We start from the raw sequence: 18,814 nt of genomic DNA on the forward strand, positions 1-18,814 counted from the left end.
AAAATGTTACAGATGGAATATTATGGGATGGTTTCCTTTTATAAAGCAAATTAATTGACCCACAATGCCATAAATAGGAAAGAAATTAGCAAAACAGTGATTCTGCATGAGAGTGAACTGGTGGTAAAATTAGCTATCACATTTTGCTCTAGTGAAGTTAAAACCAGCGCTGAAAGATAAGAGTCAAGTGAATCAAAGTGTTTTGTTGGTTAGTACTTGCCTCTTTGAGGAAAACCTCCATATCTTCTTGACTTTCAAATACAAAGGCTCTTAAGTCATTTGATGGAATATGATTTTCAATATATTTGGCATTTTTATTATCTTTCATATTGATCTAAACAAACAAACAAAAGGTCGAATTTCATGAAACCCAACTGATTATTAAAACATGTTTATATTAAAATTGGATTTAATTAGATTGTAATACTTGAGAAAAGAGAAGATTAAAAAAAGAAGTTGGTATCAAAGAGTTATTTTAAAACATCTAATCCATTACTCAGAAACAATACAGTACATGGTTAAACAAAGGCCAAGATTTGAACAGTGCATATTGATTTTGATACCATCTAAGAAATAACTTTAGTTCCTTTCTAGTCAACACACTGAAAATATTTCAAACAGTCTTAGATTGTGACTTGAGTGTAAACATTTCTTATCCTTCCCTACACTTTTCATATTTTCTTAATCAAGAGAACTTCATAGATGGAATAACTGATAGGTACAAAAACAAAAAGAACTTTAAACTTTGTAAAACCAATGGGAAAAAAAGAAAAACCCTGCTATGATTTATTTGTAACTATTACTGCCCTCAAGAGAAACTTGCAGTTTATATCACCGTAACATAATCTTATTGATCTATTTTACTTTTTTCTTCACTTTTTTATTTTTTTGAGACAGAGTCTCTCTCTGTCACCAAGGCTGGAATGCAATGGCATGATCTCAGCTCACTGAAACCTCTCCCTCCCGGGTTCAAGCAATTCCCGTGCCTTAGCCTCCTGAGTAGCTGGGACTACAGGCATCTGTCACCATGCCCAGCTAATTTTTGTATTTTTAGTAGAGACAGGGTTTAATCATGTTGGCCAGGCTGGTCTCAAACTCCTGACCTGAAGTGATTGGCATGCCTTGGCCTCCCAAAGTGCTGGAATTACAGGCGTGAGCCACCGTGCCCGACCTATTGATCTATTTTAAAAACATCAACTGGGTCAGGCGTGGTAGCACTGATAACCCCAACACTTTGGGAGGCCAAGACAGGAGGATAACTAACACTGGAAGCCAGAGTTTGAGACAAGCCCAGGAAACAAAGTGAGACCCTGTCTCTAAAAAAATTAAAAAAAAAAAAAAATTAGCCAGGTGTGATGGCTCTACCTGAGAGGCTGAGGTGGGAAGATCGCATAAGCCCAGGAGTTTGAGGTTACAGTGACGTATGATGGTGACACTGCACTCCATCCTGGGCGACAGAGGGAAACTGTCTCTAAAAGGTAAAATAAAGTAAAAATGTGAATTAGACAATTCTGCATGTGAGGCTCAATGCTTTGGAAGACAATAAGATAGGTTAGGGAAAAAACTACTTCTGGAAGTACATAATCTATTATTTATTGCAGATGAATAAGTATGTCAAAAGCAGAGCATGATAAAACTCCCATTAAGAGAAGCATGTAAATATAAAAAGTACTATCTATGGAATTTTAGAGATCGATTATTTCCAAAACATGGAAATCAGCTTTCTTGAAAAAATAATAAAAGGGGAGGTATTTATGTACTATAATCTATTACAAAGCAAACTAGCTAAGAGTTTGGGCTCTGAGGTCAGACAGATGTCCTTTCAAATCATATGCTTGATCTTGCTCAAGTACTACCTAAATCTCAAAAACTTTCATTACTTTCATCTGTAAGATGGACATAGTAAAACAGTTTACACCTCATAGAACTAAATATGGATTAAGAGATAACATAATTAAAATAATAGTACAGTGCTTGTCACATAAATGTTGGCCAATAGTGCTATTTTAAGTTATAGAATATCAATCAGTATAGAAAAATGAGAAAACAGATACACACAAAAATTAAAACCACATGAAAATCATCATCCAGGCATAAACACTATAAACAACGAGTCTATTGTTTCTCAATTTCAGGCGGGGGGCGGGAGGTACTAAATTACTTTATTGGAAGAAATGACACAAATAAAAGAAAATGTATGTGGGTGTTTACGATAACTTATAGAAAGGGTAAAAGTAACCCCAAAATGACCACAAAAAGTCATCTTTAAAAAAAAAAAAAAAAGTTATAGACAAGCCAGTCTAGGACTTAGCTCTCATGATCACATTCTCCCAGATTATATTGGTTTTTTTCTATTTTATTTTGAGACAGGGTCTCACTCTGTGTTGCCCAGGCTGAGTGCAGTGGTGTGATCACGGCTCATTGCAGCCTCGACCTCCCAGGCTCAAGCAATCCTCTCATCTCAGCCTCCTGAGTTGCTAGGACTATAGGTGCATGCCACCACGCCCAGCTAATTTTTATTTTTGTAGAGACAGGGTCTCACTATGTTGACTAGGCTGGTATCAAACTCTTGGACTCAAGTGGTCCTCTTGCCTCGGCCTCCCAAAATGCTGGAATTATAGGCATGAGCCAACACTTCTGGCCCCAAGGTATATTTATCAGAAATATTCTGCCACATCAGATTCCAAGGCCCCCAGCTTATATAAACTGGTTTACATGGCAATTCAATTCTTTGACGGAATTTACCTGCTAAGGAAGACTCAAGGAAGTCACACAAGTAGGGGTCATTTTGGTCACTGGCCAGTTTGTGTGGTTCCAGTAGTGACTTACTTACACTTTTTTCCAATGTAAAACACAGTCTATTGCATTCACAGTTTGGAGGTTTCCCTGATATCCTTAAGGAAGATTTATTTATTTGTTTGTTTGTTTATTTTTATAAGATGGAGTCTCACCCTTTCACCCAGGCTGGTGTGCAGTGGCGCGATCTTGGGTAACTGCAACCTCTGCCTCCTGGGTTCAAGCTATTCTCCTGCCTCGGCCTCCCAAGTAGCTGGGACTATAGGCACATGCCACCATGCCCAGCTAATTTTTATATTTTCTTTTTTCTTGAGACGGAGTCTAGCTGTCACCAGCCTGGATTGCAGTGGCGTGATCTCAGCTCACTGCAACCTCCAACTCCTTGGTTCAAGTGATTCTCCTGCCTCAGTCTCCCGAGTAGCTGGGATTACAGGCATGCACCACCATGCCCTACTAATTTTTGGATTTTTAGTAGAGATGGGGTTTCACCATGTTGGCCAGGATGGTCTCGATCTTCTGACCTCGTGATCCACCCCTTCAGTCTCTCAAAGTGCTGGGATTACAGGCGTGAGCCACCGTGCCCGACCTATTTTTATATTTTCAGTAGAGATGAGGTTTCACCATGTTAGCCAGGCTGGTCTTGAACTCCTGACCTTAGGTGATCCGCCCACCTCGGCCTCCCAAAGTGCTGGATTACAGGCGTGGGCCACCGTGCCTGGCCCTTAAGGAAGATTTAGACACCTTGTTGGCTCTGCAGGTTCCAGTTTCTTGGGATGTTCCCTCTCTTCATGAGTTCAGTGAATAAAGTATTTGTCAAAGTTCTCCAAAGAATTTCACAGTCATATCATCACAATCAAAGTAGCAAGATACAGATAGGTAGATATAGGAGACGCAGCACTCTGTGATGATCTGGTGGTTGACGGCAGCTTTCTGCTTTATGATTTTTTAAACAAAATTTTTCCATACATCCTATTCCATAACCTATTTTATGATCTACTAACATGTCACAAATTTATTTTTATATTAGTAAAAAGAGACCTATAGCAACATTTTAAGGGCTGCTTAGTATTCCATTATAAGGATATAAAGTAATTTATTTAATCAGCATCTTCATAAATTTTCTTTTTTTGCTCCATCATTTTGCTATGATAACCACTAATGTGAGGAGTTCATATGGAAATCTTTGTACACTTCTCCAATTCTAGATTGGAATTGGTAAAAATAAATCATAGAAATAGACTGCTAAATAACCATTTATATGACTAAAATTTTAAGTTTGCATATTGCTCACTTGTGTATGATGGTAGTGGCATATCAACTAGACCTAGAAAGGTGAGTAAACTGCATGGAAGATATGAATGTAGGAAGGTGGCAGGAAAGGTGAAAGGTTAGTTTGAAAAGGGTAAAAAGCAGAATATATCTCTTTATCGCAAAGATCTGAATGTAATTTAAAATGGAAATACATGCCAGCTAGTAATCTGACTTGGTGATATATGCTACTATTAGAAAATCAAATGACAAGAAGAGACAAATCTAATACAGTTCTGAAGTATTATTTTGACACTGGCATTTTAGTAAAAATGTTAACAATTACACCTGCATTATAACTTTTATAAGGGTCACAATATTTTTTCTTACACTTTTTTTCAGTCCTCATCAGACTAATCAAATGTCTGCTATTTTATGTCTGCATCTGAAATAGAAATTCTCTTCTTGATCTAGCAAAAATATTCTAATATTCTAATAAGACGTGAATAAGAGAGTTACAAATATTAACTTTGCTAATTTAAGATATGGTAAAAAATGGAAAACTATATAAAGTGATTTTTAATAAAGTATAATACAAACATGAGTTACAGAGAATAGAATTTTTCAAGAATCCTGAAAGGATGTATTCTTTTCTAATGAAAAAAAATTATCTAGCAAAAATAATCCTTATGTAATCTTAGGATAAGCTTTAAGTTTGCTCTAACATATCATTACCAAAGAATGTTAGTTTTTTACTATTTCATCTTTTTATGTGCGCAAAACTTACTATTTTAAAGAGTCTGGATGGCAATCATCTTAGTAAATCCATGGTCACACTTCACTAGATGATTAAATAGAGCTTCACCTATTCTTGATGACGCACAATCATCAATAAAAGCTATTAAATATTTTATGATGTCGATAAAGTACTGGTTTCATTTTCGAAATCCTAAGAACGCCCTTTCTTTGTAGCAGGTGATTTTCTTGCCTATCCTCTTAGATTTCTTCCTTTAATCAACATATTCACAGCAGCTTTCTACCTCTTCAGCAGGTTTTAGTCTAATCCCTACTATAATCTAATAACAAGTGCCTAAAGGAACCAGCTAACCATACTAATTTTCTACATGATTCTAGGTCAATAAGTTGCTGGTTTTATACCTCTTTCTAGAAAAAAGCACAGGTTTTATGACAGTTATTACCCTCATTAATCAGGGAACCTTTAAAAAGCTCATGGATGGATTCAGCAGTATGCCAGATGCCACAAGTCAGATCAGGTAAAACCAGGGTAATATTGGGACTAAATATCTTAAAACAAAAATCTATAATGATTACAATAATAAAACAAATACCACCAAGATGAACAAAGTTTCTTACCGTGAGCATTATGGGCTCACAGACTCTTTGTTTAAATTTGTCTCTGTTACTTCTTAGCCATAAAACAGCATCATACGTATCACGGAATCTCTGTCTTAGCTTATCTTCCTTCTGATTCATAAGATTGTCAAAACGTACAATATGATCGTCCACACCTAAAATTGTAAAACAAAACAAAGTCTTGTTTCTCTGAAAATTTTAATTAGTGGAATAATCTAATAATAATACAAAAGAATACCCTAGATCTAAAGGTTACAAACACCATTCAGCAAGTACTTCACATAGTGGAAAAGATGTGACCTGAACAAATCATTCTATAATGTCCAAAAACCTGGGAAAACACAAAATCCTGAAACTATCAAATATAAAAAACAGGTAATCTACAAAAACAAACAAACAAACCCACAAGGAAAACACTACATTTCCTATCAAAAGACAAATAGCAACAGACTCTCAAAATTCTGGAAGAAAAATTAATATTTTCATTCTAGAACTGTATATACAACACAACTAAAAAAGGGGGGATGATGAAATAAGAATATTTTAAAGGGTGAAAAGACTCTGAAGTTAATTCCCAAATATGTCTTCTTAGAAGGTTACCTGAAAATGTACTCCAACAAAATAAGGCCATGATGTAAGAAAATGAGACATGGAATTCAGGAATAGGTTTATAACACAGAAAAGGCATGAGAGAAATTACAAATGATAAGCATGCAGGCCTCAAGATCAACCAGTTTAAATGCAAGGAGAAGGACAGAAGGCTACAGAACTCAAGAGAATGCCTGATAAGACAGCTTTTTCCCCCCTCTTCCATTTAAGTAAATGCTAAAGCAAATTAAAAAAAAAACACTTAAAAGTTTTTTAAAAGCTATCAATGAAGGGAAATTTAATTATAATGCACTACTTGGTTCAACCATGAGCAAGTTTAATAAACAATACTTAGTATTTCTAAACTTCTAGAATTAACCCATAAATAAAGCACATAAAACACTAAATGTTTTCGGCCTTGAAAATATAAAAACCGGAGTATAAATGAGATAATTTAGAACGTGAGAAGGGAGGGAAGTAAGAAGCCAGGATGGGAGGGAGTACGTATAGCTTATGAAGTGTGGATTGAAGCAATACTGACAATTGTTAAATGACCAAAAAAAGATATGTATATTATTTATAATAATAAAAATCATTAATAATAATCCCATTTGAAGAATTGTAATAGAGATGTTTTATAAGGTAAAATCTACATCTAGAGTAAAAACAAAAAGATAGTGTCTAAAGTTGATTAACCAAGCAATAGTGAAATAAGAACATGACATATATGGAAGGACTACTAGAAAAAATCTGCTTAAAGAGTTAAAAGTGCTTACTCTTGATTGGCTTTGGAGGTTAAAAAAAAAAAAAAAAGGGGGCTGTGCCACCCTTCTAATCCTTCTAGTTCTTCTTCTTTTTTTTTTGTTCGCCATACACATCTAATACTTTGATAAACATATAAAAATGTTTTTTTAAAAACTGATCTTAGTCATATATATTGAGCAGACAGAATATAAAATCCCTATCCAAATACCACAGATCTATTCACATGGTCTACAAAAAAGAAAACCAAAGATGAAATTGGACAGGTTTCAAGGAACTAAGCTAACAGAAGGTTACAAAGGCTAGAATAAAGAGCTTAAATTTGATATGAGTAATACTGAGTGACTCTGTAAAGAAAATAAAGCTAGGCATTTATAGAGAATTAAATCAACTGCCATAATCTGACAGAAGACAGTGGTCAGCTATCATGGCAAATTACAGTATATGATAGATACAGGTAATTAAGGTATGAAGCTGGAAGAACTGAGTTGAGCTTCCTCAAGAAGGCAACTTGAACATTTTATAGAAAATAATTACCAGTGGAAGAAGAAAGCCCATCAACAGAGATATATCTACATTTTATAAACATTTCATTCTAACTTTATGAAAACTTACTCTTTTTCTCCTTCTCTAGAGTTTCCCTCTCTCTTCGCTTATCAATTATCTCGCCTTCACATAATGCCTTTTCATCCTGAATCCGTCTCAGATCATTTGTAATGGCATCAATCTGGGGCTGAAGATTCTCGCAGTTTTCCGTGGTCTTTAGTTCATTTTGCAAATCCTCTATCATTTTGCGGGTATTACTTATTCTCCTCTGTCGGTCAAGCTCTTCATTTTGCTTCACTGTTAAAGCCTGCTGAATTTCCTCAATCTAATAAAACAACAGTACGTTAGTACTTGAGACTGTTTTTCTCTTGGTTTATAAGACTTTTGTAGTAATACAGCTTTTAAAATGCAAACAATCTAACATAGGTGTTTTCCTCACTAAAATGTGTCCTGTGAGAATTAGACTAGCACATTACCAGTTCTACCAGACTACCTGTATCTTTGTTTTACACATTCACTAATATATCTCAAATACTTCAAGTGGTGCTCAGTATAAAATCAGCACTCATTAAATATTTCCTGAATAAACAAAATATTTTAAAAGCCCAACGGATTTCTAAATATTTACAGGAAGTACATACTACCTGCCATAAGACCAAAATTAAAAGTCATGTGGCATATGTGATACAGTTTTCATAAATAATAAAAATGATAATAAAGATTACAAGTCACCCCATTACAGGTTGAATATCCCTAATCCAAAAATCCCAAACCCAAAATTCTCCAAAATCTGAAATTTTTTTAGTGCTGACATGACACCACAAATTACCCAGAACACATTATTTTTTCACTATATTAGTTGTATGTCAGTTTTTACTGTTAAGTATTTATGTGTGAATAAGTATTTAAAAATGATTGTTTATGAGTAGCATAGAAATACAGAGTCAGGAATGATGGTGATGCCATCAACCACAGATCATCCACATGGGTAGCCGAAACAGCGATACCTTTATTTCCTGATGGTTCAACATACACAAACTTTGGTTCATACACAAAATTAGTGAAAACATCATTCAAAATCACCTTCAGGCTATGTGTATAAGGTGTATGTGAAATATAAATGAATTTTGTGTTTAGACTTGGGTCATATTCTCATGATACCTCATTATGTATATGCAAACATTCCAAAATCTGAAAAAATCTGAAATCCAAACACTTCTGGTCCCAAGTATTTTGGATAAGAGATACTCAACCTGTAATTTGAAACAGAAATAAACTATTTTCTTCCAATGGAAATATTTTCTACCAATACTTCAGACTAATATTGTGAGATTTTAATCATCAACCTATGCGTTTAGATTCCTTCACTTATATTCAGGGTAAATTATATTTTTAAAACCAGCTATATAAGTTGCCACTTGATGTCAGTGAAATTTTTATCAAAACCATGGTCTACCTAAGACAGAGTAAAGATTTTCTTTAAGACTCACACATATAAACAAATATACACGTATACAACTAATTTACATTTTACAACTAGAATTTTGCATTAAAATAGATAAATTTAACACATTACGTAATCTGTTTTAGCCGGCTTTATTTCCAAGCCAGATTTACTCCCTTTCCTTCCTCATTATAAAAGTTATAATGCATTCACTACTGAAAATACAGAGACTTACAACAAATAAAAATAACTTAAAATCTTAATGTCCTTACACTTTTTTTTGAGACAGAGTCTCACTCTATTGCCCAGGCTGGAGTGCAGTGGTGCGATCTCGGTTCACTGCAACCTGGGTTCAAGTGATTCTTGTGCCTCAGCCTCCCGAGTAGCTGGGACCACAGGCATGTGCAGCCACCATGCCCGGCTAATTTTTGTATTTTAATAGAACTGGGTTTTCTCCATGTTGGCCAGCTGGTGATCTGCCTGCCTCGGTAAACTTTTACATTTTAATGCCTCTTTATATCTGCCTGTAGAATATATATTCTTTTTACTAAATGGCATCACTAAAAATGTATTGAGAGCAATTTTCCATTATCCCTCATGTCCTTACAAAATAAAATTCTAACATCTTGTGCATGATGTGATATGGATATATCACGTTTTATCCCGTCTCCTATTGAAATGCAGGTATTGATTTTTCCTTTCTAAAAATTTAGCTTTGGCAGTGACAAAATGCACATATCCCCAAATCCTCTCTCCTATAACCAAACATGCAGAAGCAAAAGAAAATATATCTGAAAAAATTAAGATACATTCATGTTTGTCACTGAACATTAACAATGTTCAATGGGCCTAAAAGTAGGTAACAGGAAATTCAAGGGATTCAGGAAAATAAATGGGTATGTCACAAATGACAATATAGAATTAAGAATCACTAAACACTAAAGATGATACAGAATTAAGAATTACTAACAAATAGAACCTCTGCAATCTCAGCAAAACAGGGACCACCAAACTACTGAAAATCACTGGCCTACCATATAAAGTCGTACCAAGAGAAGGTCTTTGTCTGATAATGACCTGAAAAACTGAAAAGCAGCCCAATGATCCCTTACCTTTCAGTTAAGTTTTCTGAACACTACCTCATTTGTCACCTTCATCCAAGAAACTACCATGACTAATCACATTAGTCTGACTCTGACTAATATCCAGGTTTAGCTCAGGGACAGTAAGTCTAAACCTCTTAGATCACCTACTTTCACTAGGATACTGTCTCCATACTGCTCTATATCCGCAATTTCTTTGAATGTTCCCTCTTCTTTTTTTTTTTTTTTTTTTTTTTTTTTTTTGAGACACAGTGTCACTCCGTTGCCTGGGCTGGAGTGCAGTGGCGCAATCTCAGCTCACTGCAAGCTCCGCCTCCTAGGTTCACACCATTCTTCTGCCTCAGCCTCCCGAGTAGCTGGGACTACAGGCAACCGCGACCACACCCGGCTAATTTTTTGTATTTTTTTTAGTAGAGATGGGGTTTCACTGTGTTGGCCAGGATGGTCTCGATCTTCTGACCTCGTGATCCGCCTACCTCGGCCTCCCAAAGTGCTGGGATTACAGGCGTGAGCCACCATGCCCAGCCTGAATGTTCCCTCTTCTTGTTCTAATGGAAACTTGGCTATTTCTGGAAGACACCTGTTCTCCCCAGAGCCCTCTCAAGTGGTGACCTTTTCCTGCCATAAACCATTATTTCAGGACACAGAGCTGGGGAAGGGGTCCTCATTACTCCCCACTGTACTCCTTCCTCCTTTAACTGATATCCACGTTGGTTCCTCTGAACACCAGGGGGTCAGACTTTGTCACCCATTACCCCTTTGCTATGTTAACTACCTCCCTGAAAATCCTCCCCAACCTTATCCATTCAGGGGCGACTTTGGCACCTGATTCACTGTCTTCCTCTCTCCATCATTATGCCTGTCATCATGTGACTTAAACATATGTATAGAAAATCAATCTAACTCTTTGGCCTCTGTGTTCCCTTACTTCTTCAACTTCAATCATCTTTTCCCTAACCTTTCCTCAGCCACCTGTCTACTGAACTAAGGAGGGTTATGTTCTAGATCATAAAGCCCTCCAAATCATACCACTTCTAAAAAATGTATTTCCATAATTCTATTCTTTGGTCACTATTTCCTTTTCTTCCATTTTACTTACTCTGGTATTCCTACTCTATCTTTTGACCCCCACGAGGTTGTGCAATCCATTAACCCCACTACCTTGTTAACATTTGTTTTCCTTAATCAGCTGAGGTTCCACAATGCAACACTATAACCACTCCCTTGCAAAGATCCCTTGACCTTTCTTGTCACACTGGCCAGGAAAAAGCCCAGTTCCAATTAAACCTATCTATATACCTTCTAACGATCTATATCTAAGCAACCGAACTAATGAAAGAAACCCTCAAAAACTGGTCTCACTTTAAATCTATGGCCACAAAACTTAAACGGACACTCAAAACTACCAGATAAACTTACTACACTTCTTTAACAAACTTGTGTTCTCTTTCTGAGATGAGTTCATACCTTTTGCTCCTTTAATCCTTTATTGCTGCCTTCCTTCTACTCACTCAGCTAATGACTTTGCCTCATACTCATTCCATTAATAGACGTTATAATGAGAGTACTCCCTCCTTCTCTTGCTTTTAAATCTATCACTTTACCTACATCCTTACTCATTCTGTTTTACTTTGTACAATGTAAGGAGACTCCATTTAGCTACCTAAATCTAACCCCTCCAAGGCTACTCCAGAGAAATGTTTGGCTACTCCAGAGAAATGTTTCTCAAATTACACCATAAGAAGGTGTAATTTTTCATGAAAGACCGTTAAAAACAAAAATTCCAAGCCATCACAAGTCAACTTTTATTAATTACAATTAATTTACAAAAATTCTGGAAAAGTTTGGCAATTCCTTAAAAAACTGAATGCATACCTATGATATTCTACTCCTAGGAAATTATCCAAGAGAAATAAAAGCATATGACCATACAAAAAGTGGTAGAAGAATATCTATGGCAGATCTACCGGTAGTAGCTCCAAACTAGAAATGATCTAAATGTCTAATACCAGGTTACTGAATAAACAAATTGTGTGATCTCAAGAAAAATGAAAAGAAAAATACAATAAACTGAATGAAAATAAAAATATCACATATCAAAATTTGTGGGGCACAGCTAATGCAGTGATAACAGGAAAATGTATAACACTATACATAAAAGCATCAAATCAATAATCTATGCTTCCACCTCAAGAACCTATAAAAAATGAGCCCATCTACATCAGGCAGAAGGGGAATCATAAAGATAAAAACAGGTATCAATGAAACAGAAAACAGAGAGAAAAATCAATAAAACCAACAGCTGCCTCCTCGAAAAAAATCAATACAATTAGCAAACCTTTGGCAAGATTAACTAAAAAAAGAGTTGGGGGGTGGGGGAGGGGGAATTGCCAGTATCAGGAATGACATAGGGTTATCACTACAGATTCTATACATATCAAAGGATAAGAGAATTTATGCATACATAAATTTGACAACTTAAACAAAAGGACCAATTCACCTAATATGAAATAGATTATTTGACTAGTCTAACAGCTATTAAGGAAGTTGAAAACAAAATTTTAAAACTCCCTCCAAGAAGAAATCTCTATGCCCAAAGAATTTCACTTGAGAATTACACAAAATGTTTAAAGTATATAAACATCAATTCTATACAATCTCTTTCAGAAAGTAGAAAAGGAAGGATCACTTCCCAACTCATTTTATGAAGCTAGTTATTATCCTAATATCAAAGCAGACAGAGAATACAAACACTACAAAACAGTATCACTCATGAATACAGACGCAAAAATCCTTTAACACAGAATTCAGCAATATGTAAAAAGAATTATACACTTATACACCACAACCCAAGTGGGGTTTATTTGAGGGATGCAACATTGATTTGGTAGTCAAAAATCAATCAATATAATCCATCACTTATTAACCACCTAAAAACTTATACTATCATATCAATAGATGCAGAAAAGCATTTGACAAAATTAAATATGCACTCAACCTAAAAATTCCCAGAAACACAGGAATATGTGTAAGAATTTCCTGAATCTGACAGAGCATATATATATATATTTTAAAACCTGCTATTACTACATACTGAATAATGAAAAACTGAATGCTTTCTTCCTACATCAAGAATAAGGTGAAGATTTCGGTGTTCACCACTCTTATTTGAGTGCTGAAGTTGTAGCCAATGCAATAAGGCCAGAAAACTAAATGCATACAAAACAGAAAGAAAGAAAGTTGTCCCCATTTGTAGCTGACATGACTGCCTATGTAGAAACTCCCAAAATATCTACCAAAGAAGAAAAAAAAGAAACTAAGTCAGAGGTATGAATCTAACAAAACACACAGAGGACTTGTTGCTAAAACCACATAATGCTAATGGGAGAAATCAAAAATCTAAATAAATAGAAACATACCATGTTCACAGATCAGAAGATTCAACATAGTAAAGATTTCAATTCTTTCCAAACGTTAATGAAATTCCTATTAAAATCCCAGCCACATTTTTCTGTAGATACAGAAAAGATTTGGATATCATCAGGAATGAAGTAAGGAACTCCAGAAATCATCTCCTCCATAAAAGTGATGAGAACACTGACAAAAATTGTCAAAATTAACTCTTTCAGGACTCTGGAATTTAACCAAACTCTTGTAACAATCTGGGAAGCCTTTATTCAAGAAAAATGGCTGAATCTCAGTTAAAAACAGCAAGCTCTGTAGAATTTTGAACTTGCTTCATTCCCAAATCCCTTGTTCCATTCATGTGGTATCCCTGAAAAGCAACAGCCCACAATCATAGTGAAAACCTGCAGTCTAGTGTTGTGGGAAGTCAGGCACCCCGAATGGAGGGACCAGCTGAAGCCATGGCAGAAGAACACAAATTGTGAAGATTTCATGGACATTTATTAGCTCCCCAAATTAATACTTTTATAATTTCTTACACCTGTCTTTACTGCAATCTCTGAACATAAATTGTGAAGATTTCATGGACATTTATCACTTCCCCAGTCAACACCCTTGTGATTCCCTGTCTTTAATCTCTTAATCCCATCATCTTCGTAACCTGAGGAGGACGTATGTGGCCTCAGGACCCTGTGATGATTGCATTAACTGCACAAATTGTTTGTAGAGCATGTGTGCGTGAACAATATGAAATCTGGGCACCTTGAAAAAGGAACAGGATAACAGCAATGTTCAGGGAACAAGGGAGATGGCCTTGGACTTTGACTGCCGGTGAGCCGGGCGTAACAGAGCCATATTTCTCTTCTTTCAAAAGCAAATAGGAGAAATATCACTGAATTTTTTTTCTCAGCAAGGAACATCCCTGAGAAAGAGAATGCGTCCCTGAGGGTGGGCCTATGAATGGCCCCCGTGGGGGTGGCCATCTTTTACAATCGAAGCCGAAGAGATGAAATAAGCCCCAGTCTCCTGTAGCGCTCCCAGGCTTATTAGGACGAGGAAATTCCCGCCTAATAAATTTTGGTCAAACAGGTTGTCTGCTCTCAAACCCTGTCTCCTGATAAAATGTTATCAATGACTACGTGTGCCCGAAATTTCATTAGCAATTTTAATTTCACCCCCTCCTGTGGTCCTGTGATCTCGCCCTGCCTCCATTTGCTTTGTGATACTTTATTACCTTGTGATGCATGTGATCTCTGTGACCCACACCCTATTCGTGCACTCCCTCCCCTTTTGAAAATCGCTAATAAAAACTTGCTGGTTTTATGGCTCAGGGAGTATCAAGGAACCTGCCGACATGTGATGTCTTCCCTGGACACCCAGCTTTAAAATTTCTCTCTTTTGTACTCTTTCCCTTTATTTCTCAGACCAGCCAACGTTTAGGGAAATAGAAAAGAACCCACGTTGAATATCGAGGGTGGCGTTCCCCGATAGTCTAGCAACCACTGGAGAGATATGAACAGGTCTGGAGCTCCTTTATAAGGCCAAAAAATGCAACTACTTTTGCACCAACCTAATAAATCCTCATTCTCAGAGAAATGTCATTATCTGATCTACCTGGCAGTTTCCTGAGAAAACTTACTTGTATAAGGCTTGTTTGTATTTGACCTGATTCACAGCTCACCATTACAAAACAGCCTTTTCCTTGGATGCATTTGTCAAAAACAATCATAAGCAACTGTTTAACAACACAGCTGCGTGAAGCAGATAACAGTTACAGCAAAAAATAAGCTAACCAAAAATCTTAAAAGAAAAGGCTGGGGAATGAGTTTCTCCCCAAACCATATGAGGTTTTGGAAGCTCCTGGGGTTCTAGAAGGTCATGTCCATTAGCAGGACTGTGTGCATGCCCAGGGCTATATACATGATCCAGAAATGCCTGAGAAGACCCTAAGTTCTCATCTCTGTTTCACTCTGAGGTTGTGTGCAAATAGGAAGCGAAGGTTGAGACAGAGTTAACCAAAGTTTTCAACAATCTTAGGAGCATTTATTCAAGAAAAATGATTGAATCTCAGTAAAGTGCAAATAGTGCCTGGCTGAATGTTGAACGCACGACCCGACATACACACAGAGATCTTCAACAAAGACTGGGAAACATATGGGTTCCAGGCATTTAAGGGAATACAGATTCAGTCATTAGCTAACCACTAAACTAACCTAGTAGTGATTTCAGTAGCCACAAATGATCAAGAATAAGAACTTTAAAGAACTAGCAAAGTCACTAAACAAACAAACACCAACAACATATTCAAAGAAACAGCAACAACATCAAGCCCTGGGTAGGGGAATGGGACTGATTTCCAGAGTTGCTAGAGTATGTGACTTAAACTGTTCAGTTTCAACAAAAACTTGTAACACATTCAAATAAAGGAGAAAAGTATGGCCCATACTCAGGAAAAAAGCAGTCAATAGAAAAAGTCCCTGAGGAAGTACAGAAATGGACTTAAAAGACAAAGGGGCTTTAACCCTTTTTTCGCTTGCCCTGAGAATACTTGCTGGCGGTGCTTACTTTCACATTGAAAATTAGTCAGATTTCCTTAAGTCTCAGAGTGTGTTTATGTAAAATTAAATGAATGCTGGCAGTGAGCTGCATGTACTTTTTTTCTAAATAGGAAAAGGATTAAAACGGCTATTTTAAATATGTTCAATGAACTAAAAGAAACCATATCAAAAAAAACTAAAGGAAAGGAAGAGAACAATATCTCACTGAATATGGAGTATCAATAAAAGCACAGAAATTATAAAAGAGAGTCAACTAGAAAAATGTAGATTTGAAAAATGCAGAAACTGAAATGAAAGATTAACAGAGGGTCTTAACAGCAAATCCAAACAGGCAGAAGAAAGAATAAGCGAATTTGAAGACAGGTTGATTGAGATTATCCAGCTTGAGGGACAGGAAGAAAAAAGAATCAAGAAAAATAAACAGAGGGCCGGGTGTGGTGGCTCACACCTGCAATCCCAGCACTTTGGGAGGCCGAGGTGGGTGGATCACCTGAGGTTAGGAGGTTTGAGACCAAACTGGTCAACATGGTGAAACCCTGTCTCTACTAAAAATACAAAAAATTAGCTGGGTGTGATGGTGGGTTTCTATAATCCCAGCTACTCAGGAGGCTGAGGCAGGATAATCGCTTGAATCTGGGAGGCGGAGGTTGCAGTGAGCCAAGGTTGCGCCATTGCACTCCAGACTGGGCAACAAGAATTAAAGTCCATCTCAGAAAAAAAAAAAAAATTAACGGTCTCTGAGATTTGTGGGATACCATCAAGCATATCAAAATATGTAAGTCTCAAAAAAGAAAAGAGACAGAAAGAATATATGAAGAAATACTGAAAAGTGACTTCTTAACTTTGATGAAAAACATTAATCTGAACATTTAAGAAGCTCAATGAATTCCAAACAGGATAAACTAAAGGAGACTCTCATCTAGAAATATGATTAGCCATTGAAAAACAAACAAAGAGAAAACTTTAAAAGCAAGAAAAAAGTGACTCATCATGTACCAGGATCCTCAATAAGATTAACAACTGACTTATCAGAAACCATGGAGGCCAGAAGGCAATGGGACGACATATTCAAAGTGCTGGAAAAAAAAACCCAAGAATTCTATATCCAGCAAAATTATCCTTCAAAAACAAACAAAAACTTAAGACATCCCTAGATAAACAAAAAAACAATTTGTCACTAGCAGACCTCCCCTACAAGAAATACTAAAAGGCATCTTTAAGGCTGAAATGAAAGGACCCTAGACAGTACTCTGAATCTACACAAAGAAATCAAGAGAACCAGTAAATGTAATTAAATAGATAAATGCAAAATATAACATAAATGTAGTTTGTTGTTTGTAACTTTTTTTCCTTCCTATCCAATATAAAAGAACTATTGTGGTATAAATATATATATTTAGTCTTTGTTCCTAGGTTCCTGGCACAGAGTTCTTAAAACCCTTGGAATTTTCTGAGTGACAGGAGTGTCTTTTATTATTCATAACAAGACCCTTTCTGCAATATCTGATTTTATGCTAATGAGGACTAAAAAATCATGGTCCAACTATCTACTGTTTATAGGAGGCACATTTTAGATGCAAAGACACATACAGGCATAAAGTAAAAGGATGGAACTTTAGTCAAAAGAGAACTCTTTATTTCTCCTTTCCTAGCAAGCCAGAGGGAGTATAATACAAAAGCAACACGATCAAATAAACCAACAAAACATATTATTAAATCTAAACAGCCGGGCGCGGTGGCTCAAGCCTGTAATCCCAGCACTTTGGGAGGCCGAGACGGGCAGATCACGAGGTCAGGAGATCGAGACCATCCTGGCTAACCCGGTGAAACCCCGTCTCTACTAAAAAATACAAAAAACTGGCCGGGCGAGGTGGCGGGCGCCTGTAGTCCCAGCTACTCGGGAGGCTGAGGCAGGAGAATGGCGTGAACCCGGGAGGCGGAGCTTGCAGTAAGCTGAGATCCAGCCACTGCACTCCAGCCTGGGCGACAGAGTGAGACTCCGTCTCAAAAAAAAAAAAAAAAAAAAATCTAAACACAGGTTTATTATCCTTTATCCAAAATGTTTGGGACCAGAAGTGGTTTGGATTTCAAATTTTTTAAGACCTTTGAATATCTGCATTATACTTACAGGTTCAGCTTCCCTAATCCAGAAATCCAAAATGCTTTAAAGCACATTTTCTTTCAGTATCACGTCAACACACTCAAAACAGTTTTGGGTTTTGGAGCATTTTTAGATTTCATATTAGAGATACCCAACGTGTAAATACTGGCAATAAAAAAAATAATAACAACATTTTAAATAACCACAAGTCAAATTTCTGATGATACTGACATGGGAGTACAGAAAGAGAAAATATAAGCTTGCTAATTTTTTTTTCTTAATTAGGTGGGAGAATAAAGATACTGATGAACTCTTTTGTTAGAAATGTGTCACTTAAAATTTTAAGATAATCACTAGAATAGGACTAAATAGAACTTTCCACCTATAGAATAAAAAATAGAATGAGAAAACCTTGGTTAACAAAAACAGAAAACATAAAGAGAAGAGGAATCAAGTAAAAAGTATAATAAGTAGAAAACAAAACAGTAAATGTGAACTGTTTAAACTTCTTCATCTGTTTAAACTCCTTAATTTCCCATCAAATTGAAAAACATTTCAACACAAACCCAGTATTATTTACAGCACATAACGCAAAACATGGTACAGAAATAAAAACAAAATAAGAAAGCTTTAAAATCTAGGAAGCAAAAACCGATATAATTACAAGGAAAAACAGACAAATCTATACTCATAGGAGGAGATACTGACACCTTAAAAATAACTAAATCAGGCCAGGTGCGGTGGCTCACACTTGTCATTCTAGCACTTTGGGAGGCCAAGGCAGGTGGATCACTTGAGGTCAGGTGTTTGAGACCAGCCTGGCCAATATGATGAAACTGTCTCTATTAAAAATACAAAAATTAGCCAGGCGTGATGGTGTATGCCTGTA

General features: G+C 36.4%; 1 protein-coding gene across 7 annotated transcripts in view; it reads right to left on the reverse strand.

Moving 5' to 3' along the window:
• SMC5 (structural maintenance of chromosomes 5) overlaps positions 1-18,814 on the reverse strand; it is a 120,939-nt gene that overhangs the window by 65,180 nt on the left and 36,945 nt on the right. For all 7 annotated transcript variants that reach the window (XR_012094762.1, XR_012094761.1, XR_012094760.1 and 4 more), the window contains exons 9-11: positions 7,384-7,639; positions 5,419-5,573; positions 221-334 (exon numbers count right to left, since the gene is read on the reverse strand). Coding sequence is in view for 3 of the 7 variants with exons in the window: in XM_007969457.3 (XP_007967648.1) it covers positions 221-334; positions 5,419-5,573; positions 7,384-7,639 (525 nt within the window). In the remaining 4 variants the exon portion in view is untranslated. The remainder of the gene's footprint in view (positions 1-220; positions 335-5,418; positions 5,574-7,383; positions 7,640-18,814) is intronic.

This window comes from Chlorocebus sabaeus, chromosome 12, assembly GCF_047675955.1.
Source record: "Chlorocebus sabaeus isolate Y175 chromosome 12, mChlSab1.0.hap1, whole genome shotgun sequence".
In the NCBI taxonomy this organism is placed as follows: Eukaryota; Metazoa; Chordata; class Mammalia; order Primates; family Cercopithecidae; genus Chlorocebus; species Chlorocebus sabaeus.